At 35.9% G+C, this 26,455-nt stretch overlaps 1 protein-coding gene across 8 annotated transcripts in view; it reads left to right on the forward strand.

Moving 5' to 3' along the window:
* The window catches only part of CPEB3 (cytoplasmic polyadenylation element binding protein 3), a 100,076-nt gene extending 75,852 nt beyond the window's left edge, over nt 1-24,224 (forward strand). For all 8 annotated transcript variants that reach the window (XM_087765852.1, XM_087765848.1, XM_087765850.1 and 5 more), the window contains 4 exons: nt 11,044-11,162; nt 12,464-12,578; nt 15,443-15,624; nt 18,592-24,224. In XM_087765852.1, coding sequence (XP_087621978.1) covers nt 11,044-11,162; nt 12,464-12,578; nt 15,443-15,624; nt 18,592-18,819 — 644 coding nt within the window. In that variant the 3' untranslated portion in view covers nt 18,820-24,224. The remainder of the gene's footprint in view (nt 1-11,043; nt 11,163-12,463; nt 12,579-15,442; nt 15,625-18,591) is intronic.
* The last annotated feature ends 2,231 nt before the right edge of the window (nt 24,225-26,455 follow it).

Here is a 26,455-nt window from a genome sequence, read left to right on the forward strand (position 1 = left end):
TGCAGTAAATTTGTTTGGGCAGATGCTGAAATAATTGACCAGGATTTTTCAGTAAGACTTACCTGCGTATAGTGCCCGTATTTTCTTCTTCATTGTTGTGCAGCTGTCACCTGCAGTAAAACTTCTTGAAATTCTGACTTCTTTAGACTACTTATACCTCTGACTTAAATGGAAAATAGAAAAGTGTTTGATTAAATGATGCAGCAATCTGAAGAATTGATGGTGGCCAAAAAAAAAAAAAAAAAAAATCAAAGTAGTTTACTGGTGTCTCTTTTTCGACAGAAACAGGAAATTTTAAAGACCGTCCTTATTAAAGAATGCATTCTTTTATAAGTTTTTCAGGAGTAACTCTTGGGTATTCAGTATTCTGTAGTATATAGGTAGCTGACACCAACTTACATGCAAATTGAATATTTTTTTAATTTATTGGGCAACTAATTTTAATAAAGCTAGACATGGTTGTGATCACAGGTTTGAAATCTTGATGTCCTTAAAGATGATCTCAAAGGGAAAGGAGGAGCCCTATGAGTTTATCTTCTCATAATCAAAGATGAATCTTACAAATCATCAGCTGTCCAAATCAGGGACAGGGTTAAGTTCAAAATTCTGCTGCTAATTCTGATTTGAATGATTGTCAGTTCACATTATCTAGCTAGATTTTCTTTCAAAACCCACTAATGGCTAAGACACTAAAAAAAGGTTTAAGGCAGTAAAAACAGAGTGGAGAAGTGAAAGCATTACCTGGAATTTGAACATATCTAAATACAGAAAAAGCCTTCCATCACTTATCTATAGGAAGTAATCAGACTGCTTTTGTCAAATGGAAGCAGTTAAATGTTTGTCTGATTCTCATTAACCACTTCTAAAGCCAAGTAGATTTTACTGTGGTTTGCATAGCCCCCTGCCCCCAGTCAAAATACTACTTTAATTAAATGTTGCCTTTTCTTTTGTTTTGTAAATGGAAATATATGAATTGATTTGTAATTATTACAGGATAAAAGCTGTTCTTTGAATAGTGATATTGAGGACTTGATAGTATTTAGTGCTTTGCTAATAGCTTGTGCTATGTCTTATTTTGCTAGTAATTTATGAAGCACCAAATTCTTCTTTCAAATCATTGCAATAAGTTCAAGGGGATGATTGGGGGTGATGGAGAGAGAGATTCTGTACTGATACTGCAGTGTGTTCACTGTTTGAGGGTCATTTAAATAATAAGTCGTCCTCTACTCCCACCCCCTGATCAGTTGTAATCATTTCATGCATTACAAGCTTGTGCTCTCTTTATGAATTCCTATAAGCATTATAATATTCCGTATTCCATTCCTAAAATCACTGCAATGATGCACACAATTCTACCCCTATGATAATGATACAGTAATATAAAATTAGTGCAATATCCTCTGAATATATAAATCAGCAATTTATCAACGGTAATATCCCAATTATACTTCTGTTCACTCAAATCAGAGGTTAGGACTGGCACCGGGAATTCATCAGGTGCTGGAATGAAAGATGCTGTGGATGCCTCTGCCCAAGGCAGCGTACATGCCTCTTTTTGATTTCAAAGGCTAGGAGCAGCTGAGCACTGTTCTCTCTCTCAGATGTCTCAGTGCTGTGCTTGGCAGTTTTTACCTACTTTATTCCATGCAAATTCTGCCTAGTTTTGGGACTTATGATATATGTGACTACTGATTATACCGAGGTAGTATAATCTCAGTATAATCAGTAGTCTGTTGTATACCAATGGAGGCTGTGCAGTTTTCATTTAATAAAGTGAAAACCATAATGTTTTAGAGGATTCGATAAGTCAAATCATTCTTTTTGTAAAATATACCATTCTGATCTCCCAGGAAAATGCATACTCTCATTAACCAGAATTTTTTTTTTTTTTTTTTTTTGAGAGAGAGAAATTTGTTCTGCAACTGAGTAGTCAAGTTTTGGAAAAACCTTCTGTTATTAAGGAAGGTTTATCAGGCTGCATCTTTTCTATATAGTCAACAAAGACAAGAAACTTGAGCAACTAGAACCTGAAAACAATCCACATGTGAGTGAACATTCAAACCAGTTATTAGCCAGCAACGCACCACAGCAGCAACTGACAAATTGACTACTTGATAAAAAGAAGAAAAGTCAAAGCCTAGTACTGAAGCTCTGCATTCTGTCTAAAGAAATGTCTTACAACTTCAGTTCCTCTCTAGGCACAGGTCACTCGCTGTGGAGCGCGGATTATCTGTCTGCTCACGTGAGAGTTAGAATCATACAAAATCAGGAAATATGCTGCTGGCTTGGTCTGTGTAAATGACACCGGGTGTCTTCTCTTTTTGATTGAAGTTCTTTACTTTGAATTCAACTCTTGACAACAGTCCCAAGTGTTTTGTGTATCACAGCTCTAGTAAGTGCTGTTTCCTTTCTTCTCTAAAAAGAAACTTTAAGAAAAATATATAATTTAAAAATGAAATATATTGTAAACGCTGATATCAAATTTTATTAATTATAAATAACTGGATTTTTGGAACTTTGCTTTTTTCCCCCGAAAATCTTTGTGTTGAACCTATTTTACTTCACACTGACACTATGCATGAAATAGAAGCTGAAATCAAGCAGACGATTTATATTTATCTAGAATTTTTCTATGTTAATGTCGCTTGGAGTAGAATTGGAAATTGGCTTATTTGCAAAGAAGAGTAAGGTTTTGTTCAAACTTGGAAACTGAGCTCTTTTCAGCCATCTGTTCAGAGTAAAAGCAGCAGCAGCAGACCTGACCCCCTCCAGATGATGACAATGTGCTGCTCTGCCCAGAGCAGTCACCATTTCATATTGCCCTTGAAAACCAACATTGAAAAATTCAATTCTGAATTTAGTTGCTTTTTTGGCATTTATGAATGTAAATGCATGTTTTCTCATGCTGCTGACCCACTAAACTTCACAAAGATAGCTCTTACCTCATCAAAATTTAGTCTTTGTCATATGATTAATTCATGTGACTACTCTTATAACTACAATAAGCCAAATTGTATGTTATAGCCCTTCTTTTATGTTTTTATAGTCTTTAATTCTGATTTATAGTTGCTATAGATCATGTTGCAGTCTGAAGTCTGAAGTTTTAAAATGGCTGTGACCTTTGAAAGAGGAGACAACCCTATAAATTTGCTGTTGCAATGTTCTACGCTAGTGTAGAAGTAAAATGCCAGATAAAAGGAGAGGCTTTAATACGCTTGTAGAATACTCTTTTAGTTTAAAAAAAAAAAAAAAAAAGTCATTTCAATGTTTGTTTTTTCAATATAGGTGGGTAGAACTATTTTTACTACAGGACAAACTGAGATGGTGTATGTATACTGTTTTTTTTTCCCCATAAGCAGTGCAAGTCTTGGAGTAGTGATGACTAGCAAATCCTTTCTGCTTCTTGACATGTTTTGGAATTGAAAAGACTTTATAAATCTTTAGCTGTATATATTCACTACAGCACTATCAAAATGTTGTCCTTTCTATTCAGCACTGAAGTGCATGCAGAGGAAACATTGGGGCACCTCTCCCATGTCCCCAAAATAATTTATGTCCTCATGGAACAAGCAGACATTCTGTGCATTCTGTGGGGGGTGGTTTTTTGGTTTTGTTTGGGTTTGGTTTTTTTTTTTTTTGTTTGGTTGTTTTTTTGGTTTGGTTTGGTTTTGTTTTAATTTAAATTGAAGATGTGGGGAAAAACTCCCCATAATATTTATGACAACATGGGAGGTTTCTAATTTCTCTGTTATTAGTGATATGGTAAGATCATTAGTAGTAAGGGTTAAATGTTAGTTTCCGTTCTTTTGGTAGTCTCAGTGATGTGGACTATTTAATGGCAAAATTGGAATTATGAAGACATGCAACTTATTTTACAGAAGCTACTGACAGAGAACCTCAGTTTTCATTCAACTCTTCCATATGATCTGCTTGCTTTCTGACTTTTCTTGATATGTGTCCTGTCTTCCACTGAATTGTGTATGCTCCGTTTAATTGCTGTTTAGATTCAGGATCCAATTATTTTTCAGTGGAATTGAGGATATGGAGTACATACCTTTAATTAAAAAACAACAACAACAACAAAAAACACAAAAAAAACCCACAAAACAAAAACCTACTCCAAAACCTGTCTTTTAATTTGGCATAGGGGGAATTCCTTACATATCAGACTACTCAGACTTAGTCTGGTACTCATGAAAAACATGTAAAAATTAATAGGAGTCTCGTTGTAAGATGCTAAACTGTTCACGTTTCTTATACACCTTTTGTTTTTTAGAGAAAGGAATCAGCTGACAGGGCCATACACTGCCATTTAAAATTAGACTGACTAAAAGAAATTCATCTTTGCAGCCCTGACTAATACATTATTTCACTCTTCTGCAGTAGCTAAGTGAGATTACAGCCCTTTCTATTTTGAGGTTTCATAAGTATTTAAAGCCTTTGATGTTTTTTTGAAAATCCAGTCATGTCAGTGTAATGTTTAAAAGAAAGTCTGCATTTTTTTTAACACCTCGGAATTTTATTTTTCAAAAATGAGTTTCATTTTTAATAGTCGTTTCATCTTTGGATTTAGAAATGTGTTTTATTCATGTTCAAAGCATCTTCTAATAAGATTACTCAGGGTGACTTTGAGCAATGACCCTTTGTCATCACATTAACTGATTTAGAAATGTGGTTCACACTGTTTCTAAATGTTCCTTTGCTGTGGGCTTTTAAAACAAATTTATTCTAAAAGTTCTAGTAAATACAACCGTAATTCAATTCAAAACTATTTTTAAAAACCCAGAAAAAAATAAAAGAAGAAAGTGCCATTTATATTTCATGAAAAAATTAAGTCTATTTAAATCTACTTTTCTGAGGTAGCCATCTCAACAATCTAAAAATAAACCCAAAGACATGAGACTAGAACATTAATTTTCTTTGCCAGTTTAACTCCATCTTATTTTTTACATAATAATATGAGGTAGATATATATATTGAAATACTTTTATAAGAGATCTTAGGTGGATGGTAGATTTTATTGTAATCTTGGAGCCTATAAAACATCAGAAAAGGCACTGTCTAAACTTTAAAAAGACAGAATGAAAGAAAATGTGCTTCAAAGGTAGTTTGATTTTTTTCAAGTGTAAGTAGTCTTTCCATTTTGCATGTGAAATGAATACATGTGACTACCCAAAGACTGTTCTGACTTGCTATACAGTATGTAAAGAGAAGAGAAAGTCCTTCTCTTCATTGTCTTATTTCTGCCACCCAACATCAGTGTTATAAAACGGAAAACATGTGACACTTAGAATATGATTTCTATATCTGATTTTGTAAGTAAGTGGGCTGAATTTTGGGAATTATGGGTTTGAGGTCAATTACATAGGAAATCAATAGATGATATGCAGACCTCTGACATGGATATTCAAATACTCTTGGACCTTACATATAATTCTTCATTACAATTTTTTTCTTTATTTGAAAAGTAGCCCCGATTCTAAGAACCAGAAATAGGTTAATCTTTCCCTATTGGTTATATAACATTTGAATGCCAAAATGCTGGCTTCCTACCAGAAGACGCAGCTCGTGGTTGATGTATTTGAACAGCAATTTATACATTGCTGTTCTCAAATACAAGAACTTAAAGAACTTATGAATTACTTTTAGTACTCACAACTTGAGCATAAAACGGTAAACTTCAGTTAATATAAAGAGATGGAACTAATTCACAATTAACTGAAATTTCTAAGAAAAACTTCTGATTGAATTCAATCCATTCTAGACTCCATTAAGTGAGAGATCTGCAGAGCCATTCCATTAGCACCTTTCTGAAATATTCCTGTTTCACTAAGTAACTAGAGACTGTTCAGACAGTCGTAGGACTCATAACACTAATAATTAATCACCTCAACTGAATGGAGTGTAAAAATTCTAGTATACCAAACTTCTTTCCTGCCTTCTCCCATGGGTTACAAAACCCAGTCAATGATTCCATTTCACTCCACCAAACTTTGTGCCTAATGATGGAGCTGTACAAGGAAGGTGTTACCAGGTTTAGAAGAAGAAACTTTTTTTTTTTTTAAACATCTTTTTTTCATGGATGCTCTGAAATGCAGTCAGTCTTTTCCTGGTGAGCCATGAAGCTGGATCATCTTTAACTCTGAGAAATATTTTGGTCTAGACAAGATAGTCTTCTCTGATGAAGTCTACCAGCTATGGCTTGCGAAGTTGAATGGTGTCTACAAGGCCCCTAGGGTTTTCTCCCTCGCCTGATATACTTAATACACATTCTGCACTAATAAAGGTTCACGAGTAGTTCTTTTTTCTGTAATTTGTACCAACATGCCAGTTCTTAACATAAAAGTATGAATATCAAGATTCTGATATTATAAGAAAGGCAGAATAAGCACCTTAATAAGCTTTCTACCTAGCATGTTGTTTTGAAGAGGTCACTGAAGCCTTATTACAAAATGTGCTTTCATTAATACAGAAAGGTTCCCATCATTAAGAGAAGGTATGCCTATGTTGATGTTAATTGAAACAGATTTTCCAGACTGTCTAGGCTGGCAAAAATGCATTTTCCAGACTACAGCAACATTATATGGTAGTTCCAAGTGTATCTTGCATTTCAAGTGACAACTTGTTTCAAGCTTGTGGGACACAGTGTATATGCCAGATTTTCCAGTTTGTTCTCAGCAAGGTTAAGGGAAATTAGACCAACTGGACTAAATTATCCTTTCATATGGGAATTGTGTCACTGTTTAGATGTCAGAATGGGACATGTACAAAGGAGCTTAGTCCTTGTACTGCTTTCCATAAAATAACAAGTCCTTGAGCTAAAGGTTGGAGGAGCTCCTAGGCTAGGGAAATTAATCTTCTCTTCCCCCTGCTGTACCCCCTTAAAAGCTGTAGTGACTTTTCTTAAAGCAAAATACATTGTTGCCTTTTTCCTGTGGATTGCAAAGTGCAATGCTTATTGTCAGCACTACAGTGATGTGTTGTACCAGCAGCTGAGAAGGAGCTGGGTTGTTTCTGCTCTGCCAAGAACCCATATATCTGTGTATATAGAATATTCAGCTGTTGTCAGGTACCTTGCTATTTTCTGGGTCTTCAAATATCTTACGTGTTTTACTTTGTGGAATCTGAGTCAGGAGCAGTCCCTTGAGCCCCCAAACCTTTAGAACGTTTGGTCAGGTAGGAAAGGATCACTGCTGAGATTTGTCTGCCACATACTACCACAGCATGCTACCAAGATTCTGGTGTAGAGGATTAAAATTTTGAAATTCATCAAATCTCTTACTTCTTGGAAAAAAACGTGTATGCTTTAAGTCATATGATACCTGTGATGCACAGAGAGGAGAATGTGCTGAAGTACATGATGCTGAGGAATTTGAAGCAATTTTCAGCATCTGCTAAATAATTCAAGTTATTTGGATTAATACTTTTTTGTTTTGGAAACTGATCATCTTATTAATTCTACCTCACCTACTGTCTTTAAACATGAATGAGGTTTCTTTTAAATCTAGAAGCCCCTATAATTGTCCATTCTGAATGTTAGAAGTCAATTGGCCATGCAGTGAAGCTTTTTAGGGGTTAGGCTCACCTCTTATTGTATGTAGTAGAAATAGGAATAGAAATACGCAGTAGAACAGGATACAATGCCTGAAGTGGACGTTTTAGAGAATCTCTTCAGGAACGAATATTATCAAAGTTTTATAAAGTTATAGCCAAACTTAGCATTTAAACACAGCTGACAGAAAATTAATTACTGTTAATTTACAGATCGGCGTGCTGTTTTTTCTTTAAATTGTGGCTGAAGTTATTAAAAATGGTGTTTCATTCCTATGCAAAAAAATTATTTCATTATTAAATTGCATCTACTGTGAGATAACTCTTTATGCAATGTCAGTTTTGGCATGTGTATTTTCCAGTTTCATTTTTTATACTGGAATCTGAGTTCAGCGTGCATCTCCTGCTATAGCGTTCTAATCAAATGCAGTGCATCCATGGAAGCACATATTATTTGCTTATATGAACAAGCAAACGCAGCTCTAAACAGTGGTACTGTGAGCAAGAGGGTAAGTCTTCACTAATAGCAATGCCTAGCGCTTCCCATGCTCACGGGAAGGAGCTGCACCTTTCTGAATTTAAGGTTTTTGTATCCCTATGCACTTCTAGAGAATGAGTACAAATACCTTTAACTTCAGCAGGTATCTTGTCCGTATCAGCTTCTACATGATCCTTGGATTATTTGAACTTCTGTTATTTAATTATTTTTATTTCAGTGTAATTTTTGTTAATCTTGAGTATCAAAAGTCCTTGAATAATTGGAATAGATGTGCAATCACCAGGTTTTGAAGTAATGATGGACATCATGTCATGCTAGTCCAGCCTGCCTGCTTTTCTAGATTAACAGCAGGCGGCTGCTGTAAACTGCTTACCTGTCCTTCTTCAGAGGAGAATGTGTTACAGTCACAGGGTCTAGAGGAATGAGGAGGTGGTGTTGACTTCATGGCAGGTGCTACCCCCGGGTTAGAAAACTTGAATTCTTACCAAATTGGACTGCTCTTGTAATCTAGCAGCCAGAGAAAATTAACAAGTATCTGTTTGGTTAATTTTAACTGGTTTGGGAAATTATGATCGTACCATTTACTGTACCCCCAAATGGCTGTCAACTCCAACTACCGCAGATGGAACCTCTTACTATGACCCAGAAAAACCTGAAAAAGCTTCATAGAAGAAAGAAGCATCCCAAGCTGTTGCCCAGATTTTTGCTGAGTAATTAAGCCACAATAAACATTTCCCAATTTTCATGTTGACTTCATGCTAAAGAAATTTCCAATGTTTTGCTGGTTTAGGATTATAAAAGTCTCAAATATACAAAATTCTGTTTTTAGGGTTCAAATCTTATGGTCTGCTCAGAGGATAAATCCTAAATGTTTAAGTCTACTTAAATATATTTTAAACCATTCTTTTAAAGTGTGCATAAATGTACTTTGGATTTCACAGTACTGGAGTGATCTGCACTGCATCTTCTGGGAATTTGCCTCACAAAGCATTTATATAAAATATAAGGCAAGGATTTATGATCACATTGAACCATAAAGTGTGATCAGTTGGCTTTGGAGGTGTAGGTGCCATGGTAGTCTTTCCCAAGTATCTAGTTTTCTGACTGGGGCATTTTATAAGGCTGAAAAAACTGCTAAACTGAAGATACTTTAATTTGTATAAAGTTTTTGCTATGATCATTGAATATAATCAGAAGGGATGGTATGGAGTGAGGAAGGTATAACAAGTGCATGGATGGAAAATAAAATGAAGCTAAACATGATAGTGGTTGCAAGCTAACTATTTTCGTACTCAGTTAATGTAATTAGTTTTGTCAAGTCTAAAATGTTGAAGTGTGTTTGTATCTTTAGGGGACTGTTTTAAGAGAATTATATCTGCTAGAGAGGAAACAGATGTTTTTACTCAAGAAATATTTCACTTTTTATTGGGACTGGTATTTTTAATCTACTCCAACTCTAGGTATGCAAGTTCCTTGTTTGCTAGCAAGAGTGATGATCAAACCATTCTGTTTTCTTGGGGAAGTCAGTCTTTCTAGATGTGTTCTGGTCTATAACTACGTTGTTAAAGCAAACTTTTTTTGGCCTCTGAAAACAAACAGCTGCATAGAATTTAATGTTCTTTGAGAAGTCACATAGGACTAGAGATAGTAGGGTACGAGGTAATTTGGTAGATAACAACTTACAGAGGAAAACACTTTTTCAGTGTCTATCTTAAATTTTTTTATAAATCAGAGTTGTGCAGTATTTATCTAAAAAGGGCATGCCAGATAGTATTCACTCAATACTCAGTGCGAAATTGGGGTAAGTCACTACTATATTAATAGCAAGTAGACTGTGTAAAGCTATATCAAAAGTCGTCATAATTTAAATATGGTGTATCATCATGTAGGCGCTTAGTTTGTGTCAAGAGCCTTAGGCAGAGAAAGTCTAGCAGTCCCTGCTGAAACTCCAGCTGCCTCTAATTGCTGCAGATTTTCTGAAAAGAGGTAGCCTGTAAGACACACAAGTGCCAAATTATAAAGGTCAAAGCCAACACGTTCACATTCAGTGGGAAAACTGAGTTGTACTGATTATGGAGCAAAAGAGCAATGCATGCTCGATAGAAAGTCCTCTTAACCGGGCAGCTGTATTCAAGCCTAGCAGCCAGTCTTTTAGATGGCTTTGCTTAGCGTAGAGTGTGCTGTATTAGTTTCACTTCTGAGGTAGCAAAAGCATGGACTGCTTGGGTCAAATCTTCATTCAAATTTAAGAACATTAAGACTGAAGAAAGCTTTCTTGCCAGCTGCATTCAGAAGAGCACTGAATGGAACACACACTTAAGTTTTACTGGCTAATTTAAAGTCCTAAAATTCTGAATCACTTGCAGCAATTTCTGTTGGACTTTCTTCTTTCTTTTGAACTGCTTTATTTAAATATAAATAACAACAGCAGGTCTTTGACTCACAATAAAACACAACGCACGCCATTCTTTTTCACTCATGCTTATTGGTTTTAGGTGAGTGGTTTTTTTTTTTTTTATAGTTATGTATGTGAGCATAGAAGTCTGTTTATCTGTTTACCTGTCCACTTTTTTGACCCTTTCTTCTAACATTTATTCATTGTATATAGTAACCAGAAACTCGGTGCCTCCATTGTATGATGATAATCATCGATGCCAGCATAGGTACCACTGATAAATAGCTCAGATACAGTTGTTGGATAAGAATAACGCCTTATTCACCAGCCTATATTCTCACTGCTCAAAATCATTAATTAATCAAATAAACATACTCATATGTGGCAAACACTCTTGTCTCTATTCTGAAATCAAAACTGTATGAGGGTGTGATCTACTCAGTGAGTTTAATTCACGAAAACAAACTAACAGCCTTAACAGTTACTTGTAATTTGTATATCTTATTCACTTCTTGGGTTTGTTTTCTTCATTAAAAAAAAAAAAAGCTGTATAGATTAATCTGTTCTTTTTCTTTCTTGTGCCTTTGTCCTTTCCAAGGTTATGCCTTTCTGCTGTTCCAGGAAGAAAGCTCTGTACAAGCTCTGATAGATGCCTGTCTGGAAGAAGATGGGAAACTTTACCTGTGTGTGTCAAGTCCCACAATCAAGGATAAGCCAGTAAGTAGCTTATGCCATGACACTTATGCTGGTTGCTAACCCATTTGCTGTTGTTCTTTTCAATTAAGAAATAAATAAATACTTACAGTTGATTGACTTGTCCATCTCCTGTTGCTGTCCTTGCTGTTACACTGAATTGACTGTCTGTATCAGCATAACATGGTTTTAACATTTGCTTCTTTCTGATAAATGCCATGTTCAATTAACTTTTGTATTTGGTGCTTCTGGTATCTGCCAGGAGTATGCATCCTTTTACAATGTTAGCTGTAAAACAATCAGATTATAATTTTTCCCTCTATATTACTTGAAAGAAAAGAAAGCCTTATGCAATGACATGAAGAAACTTAACCTCCCTCAAATTAAAATCCAGATAGCTTCAAATATCCCCTGTAGTCCATTAGGTTTCTTAATTTTTTTTTTTCCTGCATGGAATAGCTAATCAATTTATACTTTAGGTCTCATTTACCTTATATAAACTGCAGGGTAAAAACAAATAACGTAGACAGCTATAGCAGAATAGAAGACATACGGTAACCTGTTTCTATTGTTCACAGCTCTAACATTCTTTAATGCTAGTCTCTTCTGTGGCTATGGATACATACAGATTGGACGAAAACTACAGACAAATATGATTAGATGAAAAACGTGCTGCCTTTTAAAAACACTATTAAAAAGCTTGCACAGATAGATGAACAACCCAGTGTTACAGCACAGTGAGCATGCTTACGTGATTTCTAGGATCAATAAATGGATGGATGAACAGCTTTATCCAAATAACTTCTGAGCATTTTTTTTCTGTGTAACCTAAAGATTTCTTATCAACTGTGTTGCTGCTTAACAGAAGTGAGCATTCACATGTTATAAAAACTCCTTTTGTATCCAACCGCAGAAATGAATTTTATCTTCACTCCTATCAGTGCCTTAAAATGTGTGGATCACTGGATGTGATTTCAGGAAAGCCAGAAGCCCAAACTGCAACTGTAATTGCACATACATGTTCTGAAAGTCCTTTCACAGATTTCTTATTATAATGGTGATTAGGGATGGTGAATTAATGAGGTAGGAGTTTGCTATGATGAAATTTAACTCAAGCCTGGCCTCTAGAGGTGATAAATGAACTGTCCACCTTCTTTCAAACACTTAGATAAGCTATGTTCTCAAATTGTTTTGGTGCTTATACCACTGATTTACTGCTTTTGCTAGGTTAAAATTATATTTTTAATTATAGAAAGATTTGGCAGTTGTTTCTTAATTTTAATTGAGTTGTCAAGTTCCTCTGCTAAAACTGATCCTTAATACAGGTGCAAATTCGACCTTGGAACCTAAGTGACAGTGACTTTGTGATGGACGGGTCTCAGCCTTTGGATCCAAGAAAAACTATCTTTGTTGGAGGAGTTCCACGGCCCCTCCGAGCTGGTGAGTAGAAGGAAAATGTGAGGCATGTAGCAGGGGGTTCCAGATTAAGCAGAAAAGATATATAGTAGATGTAAAAGGGCAGAAAATATACCGTCTTTTCCAAAGATCATAGCTCACTTTCTAAGTCCGTGAGTGTCTTCCTGTCTACAAAATACAAACTGTGAACTTTTTTTATCTTTTAAATAGGTTACTAATTAGGATTTTCAGTAGAAACAGTTTTCCCCAAGTTTGCATAATATCCTAGAACTTGGCTGATTTTTTGTAATGTATACCATCTTAATCCTAACCCTGATTTGCTTGCTGGGATGCAGACAAGTTCCCCTTTCCTTTGACTAGATGACAAACTTCTCTCAGCCCCTTTCCAAACCACTTCCAACTGCAGCTCTATGATTTCTCTTTTCCTTTTTCTCAACCCTAACCCTGATTTTCCCATGGAGCTATAGACAAGGCCTCTCAGCCGTTGTCCAGAAGAAAAATTTTTCTCAGCCCAGGTCTCTTGGTGGCCCCACTCTGTACTGAAGACTTTCCAGACCCACTCCCAATGTAGCTCTTCTCAATCTTTTTTCTTTCCCCTTCAATGTAGCTCTTCTTCTCAGTCTTTTTTCTTTGCCCTTAACCCTTTATCTTCACTCTTATTTGCAGAGCCGTAGACAAGACTCCTTAGCGTTTGGCCAGAGGAAAGATTTATCCCAGCTCAGATCTCCTGGCAGCCCCCACTTTGTTTTGAAGGCCCCTTTTCAGCACCACTTCCAACTGTAGCTCAACACTCTCTTCTTTCTTCCTAACCCTTATATTTTTTGTGAGCCAATGACAAGGTCAAGAAGCCATTAGCAAGTTGAAACATTTCTCTTAGCTAGGTCTTTTGGCAGCCCTCACTTCCATTTAGTAGTCTCACTCCATCCTCACTCCAAGTCAGCCGCATGGTTTCTTTTTCATCCTCTCAACCCTAATCCTAATTTTCCAGGGCTGTAGTAGACAAGGCCCCTCAGTCATTGTCTGGAAGAAAGACTTCTGGATCAGGTTTCCTGGTAGCCCTCACTTTCCTTTGGCAGCCACTTTCCAGCCCACTAGAACTTCAGCTCCTCGCTTTATCTTTCTCCTAATCCCAATTCTTTTGGGAAGCTGTACCCAAGGTCCCCCAGCCATTGCTGACAGGAAGATTTCTCCCAGCCCAGGTTTCTTGGCAGCTTTCACTTTCCTCACCATCTTAAAATAAGGCATAATTGTAAGACGGTAATTATGTAAATAGTAACAATTGAACATTACCTCATTTCTAATTATAGCCTTTATAAAACTGCATGTCATTTGGCCTGTCATAGATTACATTTGAAATACATTACATTTGAAAACTGATGCCTTTAAATAGTTAACTTCTCCAAAGCAGACAAATAGTTTCCAGTTTCTCTTGCTTGCAACTTTAAAGGTCTGATACAGAAGTTTCTCCTAAGATGTCTGAATACTGCATGGTTTCCTTGCCCTGGAATCCTATATATTCTTTGTCTACTGGCAAGAGTAACTTACTGGAGCTGCTAGTGTAAATGTTTTTAAGTATTCCTGATGTTTATTCCGTACTGTCACTTCCTGACATATTCACCCAAATGATGATTCCAAATCATTAGAAAGCAGTAGAATCTACTAGTCACCACTTTATGCTGATCGTTTTCCCTTGCTGTTTGGAGCAAGAGTATTACCTGGTTCGGTAGAATGAGTCAGACATTGGTTTGCTCCTTGCAAATGGACAAATTAGCATATGGTGGTCTTAATGTGACACACACATTTATACAAACACATATACACGCCCAATATAAAAATTGCCTCTATTCTATATATAATGAACTAGTGAGAATTTTGTGAGAACTACAAGGATTTAAATATTTACTACATCCTTTTTCATTTTATCTTGGATTGCTAAATTTTAACTTGCTACCAAGTGTTTTCACACATTAGCATAAAAAAATGGCTGACTTGGCAGGGCCTGTACAGGTATCTGCCTTTGTGATGGTCTGTCCTTAATCCATCTGACAAATTTGTTTGCCTATCAACTTTTACAGAGAACTTGGCTCGGTGACCATACATCTTTGCACAGTTTACATGCCTCTTCTCCATGTCCTTCAGCCCTTCTCCACTTCCTTCAGTTCTTTCCCTTAACTTTCCTCCTGTATGTATCCTCAGCCATGCACTCAGCCTGTCTTATTTTATGAATGATATTTATATTTATAACTTTCTTTAGAGTTATTCTTAGTGTCAGAAAAAGCAGCAAACCATATTAAAAGATCCACAGTCAAGTTAATATTCTACAGAAATACTAAGTTAAGTTGCACCCAAAACATAGGCTTGCTTTAAGTGTAATAGCTTCTGATGTTTCACAAAATTTTGCTTCAAATGTGAAACACTTCCTTAATGTCTTTTCAACCTTAGTACTTAGGGCAAAATATCAGATTCTAAATACAGGAATATCTTTAAGTGATCTTATATGTAAACTAACGTTAACAAGCCTGGCTGGAGCTGGGGGAGATCCTGAATACCTAATCCCAAATACCACAGTTTTAATTTACAATATGATAAACTCTAAAACAGTTGACGTGATACCTACTTTAACAATGTAACTCTGCATTTTTTTTTTTTTTCCCCACACTTCAGTCACACCAAGTTTCTTTTTACAGACTCTGGTTTTTGCCTTTATATTTTGCTATAATTCATGTAGGGTTGATTCAATCTGTTAAAACCAATGTCTGGGTTTGCTATTTTAGACTTTGGAAGGCAAGTAGGGTAAGGCAAATAGCACTTTTTTTTAATGCAACAAACTAAACGTAACAGTATTATTTATGTTAAATCGATAATATTTAACAATTGACTTCTTGCAGTTGAATTGGCAATGATTATGGACCGTTTATATGGAGGTGTCTGCTATGCTGGCATTGATACAGACCCAGAGTTGAAGTATCCAAAAGGTGCTGGCAGAGTGGCTTTCTCCAATCAGCAGAGCTATATTGCTGCTATCAGTGCTCGCTTTGTCCAGCTCCAACATAATGACATTGACAAACGGGTAAGTAAAACAGCATGGAACAGAATGGTCGTTAGTCACAAAACTGTACAGAAATGAAAAACATCCTTATATTAATATCGTGTTGGAGAACACTGTAACCTCTGTTCTTCAGACGACATTTGTTAGTCATTTAAGCAGCTAAAGCAGAGTGGAAAAAATATATCTTAAACGTCTTAAATAACTGTTTCGTACTAAAACCAGAAAATAGTTGGTTGTAAGCTTGTTTGTTCTTGGTTTTGTTTTGAATTCTGAAGGCCAGACACTGTAGAATTTCCCAGCTTCTTTCTCCTCCTTTAGGTGTTTGCTCATTGTCCATCAACAGCTTTTAGTTAGTGGCTACTTATATGGCTTCTGGCATTTCTGATATTATTAGGCAACATTTTCCCTCGGCAGTGTACGTCTAGATTGAGGTTCCTAAAACACAGGTTTATCCTAAGTATAATAGGTAATGCTGACCTCAAAAGTCTTGAGAATTATTTAACCAAAACCAAATGCCAATAGACGCTTGATAGGCCAAAGGCGGGGAAAACAAGATAGTTTTGGTCAGTCCATATGAAATCCTGGTTTCTAAAGGGTTTTTCAAGTATAGACCAAAGTTAAGGTATTTACTGAAATCTGAGTTGAAGACTTTAAAAGAAAACATCAGTTAATTTCCAAGATTTTTTCTTTTCCTTTAGACCTTCTGTCTTCACCTCTTGATTACATGTACAGATAACACCTGTGTTTCTGAGGACTCGGCATTTAGAATTATTCAAAAGAATATACAGCATGCACTGCTGCTAGGTATTTTTACAATAGGGATGTCTTGTTTTCTACTTACTCTAATAGAAATTGTTTCTTAAGAAGTCAGCTTGACAGGTATTGGGTGTGTCTATTATGTGCAGCATACATATAAAACCACACAGCTGCAAAGTCCAAGCTATTTTTACTTTCTCTTTAAAAATGTGAACTGAACTTTTTGTCAGATTAGATGAGGTCATGGAGTTATAAGTCCTCAAACTATTTTTTCTATGGTGCTACTATACCTCATGATTTTAACTAAGACAAGGCTGTTCCTAAATATTTCTTGTCCATTGAATTCTGAAAAATTTTACAGAGAGACTAAAAAGATTAATTCTGGAGGCTTAAGCAGAGCGTTGAACCCTTTGAGATTTATCTATCAGCCATGCTGAAAAACTTGGGGTTTTTTCTAAGCTTTAGGATAGAGCCACAAATGATGCTAGCTGGTAGTTTTTTCCATCAATCAGTACTTTTCCCAGTTGGTTGATTGATAATTTAAGTTTACTTAACTATCTTTTATCTGTTTTTAAAATAGGTTTATCTGTGAGTTTGAAGAAGTATGAAGTCTCTTAATCAGTCCTTAAATATTAGTTTTTAAATCTAATAGATTGAAATCCCTGAATTGTACAGCATACATTCTTAGAATTATTTCGCTAGCAACCAAAACAAGAAAAGGAGAGAATCTATTTCAGACCTTCACAATTCATGCTTTGGAAATGTGAGTAGGTGGGGATCTAGAGATGTGCTGGACATTGGACCTGCTTTCTTCCAATTTCATTTGAGACAGTGCTCTTTTATTTTACATGATGCTTCTAGTTTTACTGGTAGGGCATCTGATATGCAAAATGGCAGTTATTCAGACTTATTCCATGCAATACTAGTAGTACAGGGTAATTAAAAAAAAAAAAAGTGGCAGTTCTAGCTGTTCCATAGGCAAGAAATATAACTCACTATATAAACTTTACTTCAGATGAGTAACATTTGTTGAAATGTGATCGGGAAAAGCTGAAGTAAAATTCAGCATAAAGCTTTTTGTATAACATGTTTCTTGTTTTTCAACTTAATATCTCATTCTGTGTTTCTTTAATACTGTAGGTATTGAAGCGTAGTTACTGGAGTCAAGTTTTCATTGCAAGATACAAATTTTGCCAGACTAGCACTTGTGCAGTTACAGCAAAATTATTTATAATAGAACTATTTCAATCTTTTTCTATCTCTCTTAATGTAGTTGACTGTACTTAAACCACTTTATAAATAGCATCATAGAGCCACAAGAATTACACATGCATAAACTAATGATGTCCCCAGAGTGAATAAACACTCAATTTAAATGTGTAGGCTTGATTCTTATGAACAGACACACAGGAGAGGACTCGCATGTTGTCAGCTTCTGTAATAGTATTATTGCAAGTGCCTAGTCATGCATCAAAATACTGCTGTGTTTGGCACAAGTGCTTTAAAAACCAAAAGAATTCCAGGCCTAAGGTGTTTACAACTGAGCGTAGGACAAAAGTCAGCAGCTCTCCAGCCCATATGTAATTGATCGCAAGGCCATAGTTGGAACAACTATGAAATCTTACTACATTTCTAGAGCTAGAAATCTTGAGATAGTGATTTTTGCCAGCATAAGGCAGAGTATTTAATACAAGTGCATTTAATCTTGTTTAATTTGAATCTTCTCTTCATTTATCAGTCTGGTCGTGCATTTTGCAGTTCACAAAAAACCAACCAACCAAACAAAAAAAACCTCTCTGGAAAAAAGCCTCTGAAGCTCACCAGACCTCTAAAGTTTAGAAATACGAGTTTGTTCTTTATAATTTTTCTTCCTAAATGCTGCTCTCCCGCGCCCTGCCCCCATAACAACTGTGTTCACATTCCTGGAGGTTTCTTAGATGGCAGCAAAATCCTTGGAGCTGCTATTTTTACTGTACTTCCATCTTAGTGCTTTCACATACCTAACTTGTCCAAGAAATGTTGAACAGTTACCAAAGCGCACCCTTCTTTCTTGCGATTTTCTGACAAGTAAAGTGGTTGGTAGGCAAATTTAACTACCAGCCTCTTCGCGTTAATCCAGCATCAGTTGAAAACCTTCAACAGAGTCAAAAGAATTAAAATATTGTTCCTTCTGTTCATACTTAACAAAACTATGTAGTCTTCTTACAGTTATTTTTCTTCTTCCTGGTGCAGGTGGAAGTGAAGCCATATGTGCTGGATGATCAGATGTGTGATGAATGCCAGGGCACTCGCTGTGGTGGAAAATTTGCTCCATTCTTTTGTGCCAATGTTACCTGTTTGCAGTATTACTGTGAATACTGCTGGGCAAGCATACACTCTCGTGCTGGGCGAGAGTTCCACAAACCACTGGTAAAGGAGGGAGGTGACCGGCCCCGCCACGTCCCGTTCCGCTGGAGCTGAACCCCAGGCCTCACCCAGCAACAAGTACTGGAGTAGATAAAATCGAGTGAAAAAGAGAGCGCTGCCTCAGGGCTTAGTGTTCTGGAAATCTGTGCATTCGTCCTCGACTTTAATGAAGATATGGGTCTTTTTATTACTATTATTATTATTTACAGTCACATTACTGAACTCAGTGTCCAGTATAATACAAACCGGCAGAGTGTAACTGTACTGATTTTGCACTTTGATTCACACAAACATCTGCTTGGTACCTTAATTTCCTACACAAGACTTGTCACTAGTGACATTATGTAGACTGCCATTCTCATCAGCCTTTATTGGGTTGATGTGTATGTGATGAAGATTTTTTTATTATAATTATTTTTATTTTTAAACTGGAGCATGCACTTATTTTCAGAAATTTAGACTTGCCCCTAGCAGATGACTTACCAAAGGTAATATTCACAAGTAGGTGGCAGATGTAGCAAAAACTTAAACAGATATTCAGCAATCATTAGTTTGGGTCATTTAGAGTAGTAATAACCCTTAAAGAAAATAAGCCTTTAGTTGCTCTCCATTTTGACTTGTAAGGATGATACCTCATAAGCTGGATCAGACTTTTTTCTTTTGTTTTGCTGAGGGTTTTTTTGTTTGTTTGTTTTGTTTTGTTGGTTTTGGTTTTTTTTGTTAGGTCTTTTAGTGTTATGTAAATGTATGCTGCAATAGCTTTTGCTGCTATTAAAATGGTATTACTAATACCATAATACTCTATTCAGGCTAGGGTATCAATTAAAAAATGAATATGTGATTAAAATAGTGATGGCTGCTGAAAGGAGATCAGTATAGCATACAGAAAAGCTTCCAAGGAAGGTCAATATTTTTTGACTGCATGTTTACTTAATCAGGTTGCTGCATGCAATAAATTTTATATATGTCTAATATAAAACCTGCCCACAATGCACAAATTATGAATCTGTGTAGGCTACAAAATACTCAGTAACAAAAAAAATTGATTACTGACTGGAGGAAGGCATGCCTCAGTAAATGTAATGCTTCTGAAATTAGGATCAGCCCATTACAGAATGACCTATATTACAACAGATATAAAAACTAGCTGTAGGATATTCTTAAAACAAATTTGTGGATGGTAGATGAAGTACTTTGCGGTGCTCTGTTATATATCGTGCAATTTATTTTATATAGTAAAGTGATTATGTCTAGTACTGTGATCAAACTTAACTGTTAAAGCCTCTGTATCCAACATTAACACATTTTTGACAGTTCATAACAGGTACATAAACAGAAATGAGCTCTTAGTAACAATCTCTCTCCTAATGCTTGCATCATTTACGTAGCTGCAGACCTTGTCCAGAAAACCAAAGAGCTCATGCTAGCATACATACACTACCAATTAGATAGTCTGTCAAACTAATAAACTAGGCACATTTAAGGAAGTTAGGAAAAAAAGCGGTGCTAAAGAAATGTCTGCATATAAAAGTAACATGAGATGTCTGCTCTGTGGATGTGGCGTTATCTCTCTAATCCCTGGATGTATCCTGTGAAGCTTGAATACAATTGAGACCTGCTAACACAGTGGACATTTTTTTAGCATGAACTATGGGGCTGCAGATAGCATATAAATATAAACACACTTGGTATACTAATGATTGTGAGAATGTGTACACTATTTTTTTTCTTTTTCCTCCTTTGTTTTTGCAGTTCTGGGGACAATCTGACTGGATATGACACCGCATAGTAGATTTAAATGTTCTGGGTTTTGTTTGTTGTGATGTCCTTGTTTGTGTCTAATTTAGTAAGTTGTTTTTCCCAATGTTTAGTTGTGAGTATTGGCTTTGAAAGGATTTTTTTTCTGTTTTTGGAAAAAAAAAAAAGAAAAAATAGTTTTTTACTGGTTTAAAATGCTTATTATAATTATCCCTTTTGAAGTTACTTCTGGGCATGTTTGTGATATTGCTTTTCCCAGCCCAGGTGTCTTTTCTGTTTTTTTTTTTCATCTGTACAAGACATTTTGTTATGCACTACTTTTTGTATCTAGACAGTTTTCAACAGTCGGCTGATGATTTTTTTTAAAGAAAAAGGCATGCTTTCTGACTGACATGATCTTTTGCAATACCTCAATTTTGAAATATAGGAAAGAAAATGATATTTTCTAAGTAAGTTTATTCAGAAAAATATATATTAATTTAATTCTGCAAGAAAAATGATTTAACAGATGGGTAACTTTATTTTTTTCATGCTTATTTGAGTTTTTTTGAAAATGAAGAAGTTAGAGCTTTATAACTGTAATATTAAAGATCATAGCTAACCTACAGAAATCTACCTAATTATGTGAAAGAAGTAAACCTTTTTGAAGAAATACCCCTCTTTCATGTAGAAAAATACCCCCAGAGAGAAAGAGAGAGAGAGAGAGAAGCTGGAAAATGTACAATATGGCATAATGTTGGATTAAATCTAAAACAAAATCATCATAAAGAACAGGCGTAAACACAAACTCCGTTTGGTGCTGAAAGTTGTGAATAGAAGGTGAAAAAATGTTTTCCCTTAATTTGTATATTTATAATCAAGTGTGATTATGCACGACTGACCAGAATTGTGAGAGTTCTTCTGTTTGTATTTTTTTAAAGAGAACTTTTTTTAGTTTATTAAATTATGACATGCTCCCTTTTGTTTTGTAAATGAATGTGCCCCCGAGTTGTTAATATGTTATATTAAAAGAGGGTCCTTCAAAAAAAGTTATTTTTTAAAATATGGAGTTCTGAACTGCAACTTGACTAAGAAGCCCCTGGGTACAACAGGTCCTATTGTGGCCTTTTCTGATGTGAGACTTGAACTAGTCGATTTTTTTGAAGGCTAACCTAACCTCGACTATTTGTTGTTATGTGCAATACTGTTTGTACTGTTTGTATAAAAAAAAAGAAAAATGAAAAGAAAAAAGGCATAAATCTTTATTGCAGATTTATTTTCATTGCAGACTTTAGACATTGTGATTCACTAAAATCATTTTTCTACTGTCAAATATGTACCTTTTCTTCATGCTGGTATTTTTTCAATAGTAATGTAGCCTTTGTACTGAGACAAATTTTCATTGTTATTTTTAGAAAGATTTTTTGCTAAGAAAAAAATTAAACATATTTACATATTTTTCATTTTTATTTCGTATTTTCTTTAAGGAGTGCTTTCTCAACCATTAATATAGTTGTTTCTGGGAGAGACTTTCATATCTGGTCAATGTCATTAATATTATTTTGTATTTTTACTTGGAATAAATTAATTTTATGATGCTAATTCTTTAAAAGTTTATTTTTTTCATTTTCAGTTATTTTTGAAGCTAAAATCTTTGTAATATTGTTACTAAAGTGTCTAGTTTTTTGAAATGCAAAGCTTTATGTATTAACTTGCTGATGTGGTTTACAATAGTGTGGCAATGATGAAAATGGTTGGTTATGTAAAGTGATTGGAAAATTGTAACAAAGAATTGGGCAATAAAATGACAGAATGAAGCAGAAAAAATGCGATATTTTGAAAAGCCTTTTCCTTTATCAAAATGATTTAGGGAGATAATAGGGATGTCACAGTACCAGTTCGCTGTCTAGATTTATACACCACCAGTGTTGATGAAATACTATTGCCGTTATAAGGAACTAAATCTATTGAAACAATGGGTTTTTGACCCTGCCCATTCAGCATAATGCTCCATTACTTTTCTCGTCATGAACTCAATAAACTCTATTTTCAATAGTCTTAATTGAACCTCCTAAAATATATATTCTTCATTGTATTTTGCCACCGTGTTATTTATTTAATTAAATTGACCCTTTCCTGCACAACTTCCTTCCTGCATACGTTTATCAGTGGCAGCGTGGAGCAGACTGTAGGTACCCACATCATTTTCTACCCAAGTTACCACGTAGTGTTGGTGGCTGCCTAATTAATGCAAAATAATCTATGTCCATTTCCTGGTAGCAATGCAGTAACCCATATTGCCACCACGTCTGAACATCTGTTCAGCTTCTTTGTCTTTCTCCGTTCTTCTCTGCCTCTCTTGTGTCTTTGTCCTTTTTTCTTTTGTATTGGCAATACCAAGTGCCAGTATCGAAACACCTCTCACCTCACCTCCATTTACATCACCTTTGTTTCCCTATGCAGCCAGAAGAAACCCCTTCCTGAAGCCAGCGACTCTCTGTTCTGGCACCTAAAACAATCCAGACTAAAACTGGTGTTGCGTAAACAGGGCATACAATGACTTTCTCTAGACAAAACAATTACTTCAACAAGTTATTGATGACCTTTTAGACTAACTTATGCTAGAGTGTTAGAGTGGCTCATCCATGACTTGCGGAAAGAAACGTGTCCAGAGTTGGTCTATTGTGTATCCTCTGTGTGTTCAGTTCTGTAAGTAATGTATAGACTAGATCAAATAGTGAAGTAAAATTTAGACTCAAATTAGGTACTACTGGTTGGAATGTATGCAAATTGCAAACAAAGGAGATTAAGGAATGAAGAGGGAATAAAAAAATTCCTGCTAAGTGGTACAAAGTTTATGCTTATATTTCTGCCTACATGCTTGTATTTTATAGCCTGCTAGCAAGGCATGGGCTAAAACAAATTGTATTGCAAATATGCAGTTAGCAAATAACTTTGCTGATTTCACTATCTGTTAGAGTAGTAAAAAAAAGAAAAAAAGAAAAAAAAAAAAAGGGGCGCTTAACTGGGAAAAGCTCCCATGTTAATATTTCAGTATTGTGACATCTCTACTTGCAAGGTATGAGTGAAAGATTAGTCACAGATTTGTAGAAATGTCTCTTTTGTTTAATCTGGCTTGTATGTAGTTGCTTTTATGCTAGTTTGTATGATGTCAGCTGAACCCTTTTTTCTTTTCCTTCCTTTCTTTCTTTTTTTTTAAACCAGACAAGCTTCTTAACCTCTGCTGCTATAGTGTTCTATCATACCACCGAGTATTTTATATTCATGTCAGTGACTACTCTATACCCCAAATGGGTAGCTGGTCAGAAATCACATTGGTCACGTAATTCTGACACACTCAAATTTACATAAGAAAAAGTTTAGCAGTAAGTAGAAAACCAGGGTGCTAATAAGAGATAATTTTGGCTCTTTTTTTTCTTTCCTGGACGTAGTTCTGTTGGGGTATAAAGTGTTAGATATTTGTAATTTTACTGTCAAAATAATGGACATAACTTTTAGAGCATTCACAGCTAAGATCTCTGTACTTGTTTTTCAACTAATTTTAAATGTACTGTATCTTTTATTACATGTTCTCTTAGATTGTTTTTGCTAGTAATTCTAACAAGGCTTCTTCCTTTTTGGCTTGGACTAATGCTTGTATGGAACTGCAGTACTGTGACTAAACATGGAGCTCAATGCTGCTATTGCTTACAACTGCTTAAACTTTGTAGTTTGGACTTTATTTTTTTTCTGTAATAACTTATTAAATATAGTTGTATGAAGTACTGATATTTGTCATCCTTTGCACATGCTAAGGAAATCCTGGGATATGCATTATGGGAATGTAAACTAGCGACAAAACCCCCAAATCTTGCATTGGAAAACTGTTTACACTAGATAAGGTTAAGCAAATACACACCTTACTCACAGGCATTAGATGGTCCATTTATATTTTCACTCTAAAATGGAAAAGCCACACTTGATAAGGCATGTATTATGCTAAGCCGAAGGTAAATACAAAAATATACACTATGGAAATATTTCTGAGAATGCAGTTTTCCCCACCAAATACAGTATCAAGTGCCTTGAAAAAAGGAACTGTTGAATTACTTTCTCTGAATTTAACAAAAATTGCTGGCTAACTTGTATTGCATTTTTTTATTAGTAGTTTAACAATGGCTGCAGGCTAGAGATTAGACTGATCAGTTAAGAAGGAAAAAAGGAGTACAACACTAGTTTCTAACGGTTTCTATTTTAAGAATAGGAGACAATTAAAGCTCAGCCATATAGTTGTTTGGAAGTCTACAAGATAATGCCTTGACAAAATGTGAATTCTGCTATGTCAGGGCAAGTGAAGACCGCAAGAATAGTGCATGTTCTATGTCACTGCTTTCTTTCAGTGTCTACACAAAAGCAGCTCAACAACCCTGCTGGAACTAGCAGCACTAGAAACTACAGGCTGACTTCAGTGTAGGTGCTCTACTTAAACAGGAACTGCCTAGGATTACACTAGAATTTAAATGCCTTTTGGAAGCGATATGAAAAGCTGATCAGGTTATGTGTGCCGACTAAGTATCGTGCATGCTCCTTTAGTGTGCGCAGTGCTGTGGCTTGCGTTATGCTATTTTATCCTACCGTTACCACGTGCAATAGCTCACACAGGAAAGAAGAAAGCTTGGATGCCAGGAAACAAACAGAACGCTCAGGCATGGACTTGTTTTCAAACCGGTTGTGAATAACCACAACTCTCAGGAGAATGGCCTACTGACTGTTCTTCCAGGAGAAGTGGTTTTACAAGACAGTGATCTGTCATAGGAATTCTAGTAGTTAAATGTATGAGAACTTGTAGGCTTCTGGTTACTTCAGAGTTACATTTGAGAAGGGAGTTCTTATAAACACCTTCCAATTAATGAGTGTTAAACTGCTTATTGTAGCCTCTCTCCGTACAATGTTCCGAATCCATCTGGACAAAATCAGTCCGGGTTTACCCCATCCTCTATTACAGAGAACAACGGTGGGAGGAAGCGCAGCCTCTCTGGAACTTCTAATCCCCAATCCTTCCATTACTGCATTACTGATAAAGTAAGCAAGCCACGCCACTTTTTAAGGTACTGATACTGACAATTTTCCTTCTCCAGCTGATCACAGCATTTAACTCAGCCATTGCTTGCATTAAAAAAACGATCGCACTAATTTAATTTAAACCAATGCACTTAAATAAGTACAAAAGGCTGCATGACCTCTTTTGCTTCTGGTTTGTATGCGTTACTTTTACTAGGCTTAAACTGAACTAAAATAGCTACCTATATGACTATTGAAGCTTGTGTATTAACCCTATTTAGGCACGCTTCTAAGCTAAACATTTTTGTACTCAAGGCACCAAAGCAACACGTCATTCCTCACACAGACCTGCAGAAAAGCCAAAGCTTAGCCATAATCTGCCTACCTCATGTTTAGCAAAAGTTAACAGCATGAGCACGCGGGGAGAACTGCTGCACTCTCTCCTAGGGATCAACCAGAGAATGGATTTTAAAACAAGCAATATGTTTAACCTGTTTTCATAAAAATGTTACTAGCTACTTGCAAAACCCTTATACCACACAATTCTGTTACGAACACAGGACAAAGTTGCATACACCAGATGCACACACAAACTATGCCTGTTCAAATGAATTCTCTCTCTCCCCAGTGGCAAGCAAGGTTTTGCAAAGTTTATCTCGGGATGACAAACTGTACCAATTTGAGAAGGAAACATGACAGAAGTCCAGAAAACTCCCCCTTTTCCTGTTCTGGAAGGAGAACTAAAATACCAGCAAGTATCAAGTCACATGGCAGGCCCCTGACAATACTTAGGGCAGAACTCACGCTGCCTCACTCAGCACAGTAGCTTTCCGGTACGGCCATGCCAACCATTACTTGACTGGCATGGTGGGCACGTGGGGCTAAATCAGTA

Source organism: Nipponia nippon, unplaced genomic scaffold, assembly GCF_047370975.1.
Source record: "Nipponia nippon isolate SJK-2023a ecotype South Korea unplaced genomic scaffold, ASM4737097v1 scaffold_3, whole genome shotgun sequence".
Lineage (NCBI taxonomy): Eukaryota > Metazoa > Chordata > Aves > Pelecaniformes > Threskiornithidae > Nipponia > Nipponia nippon.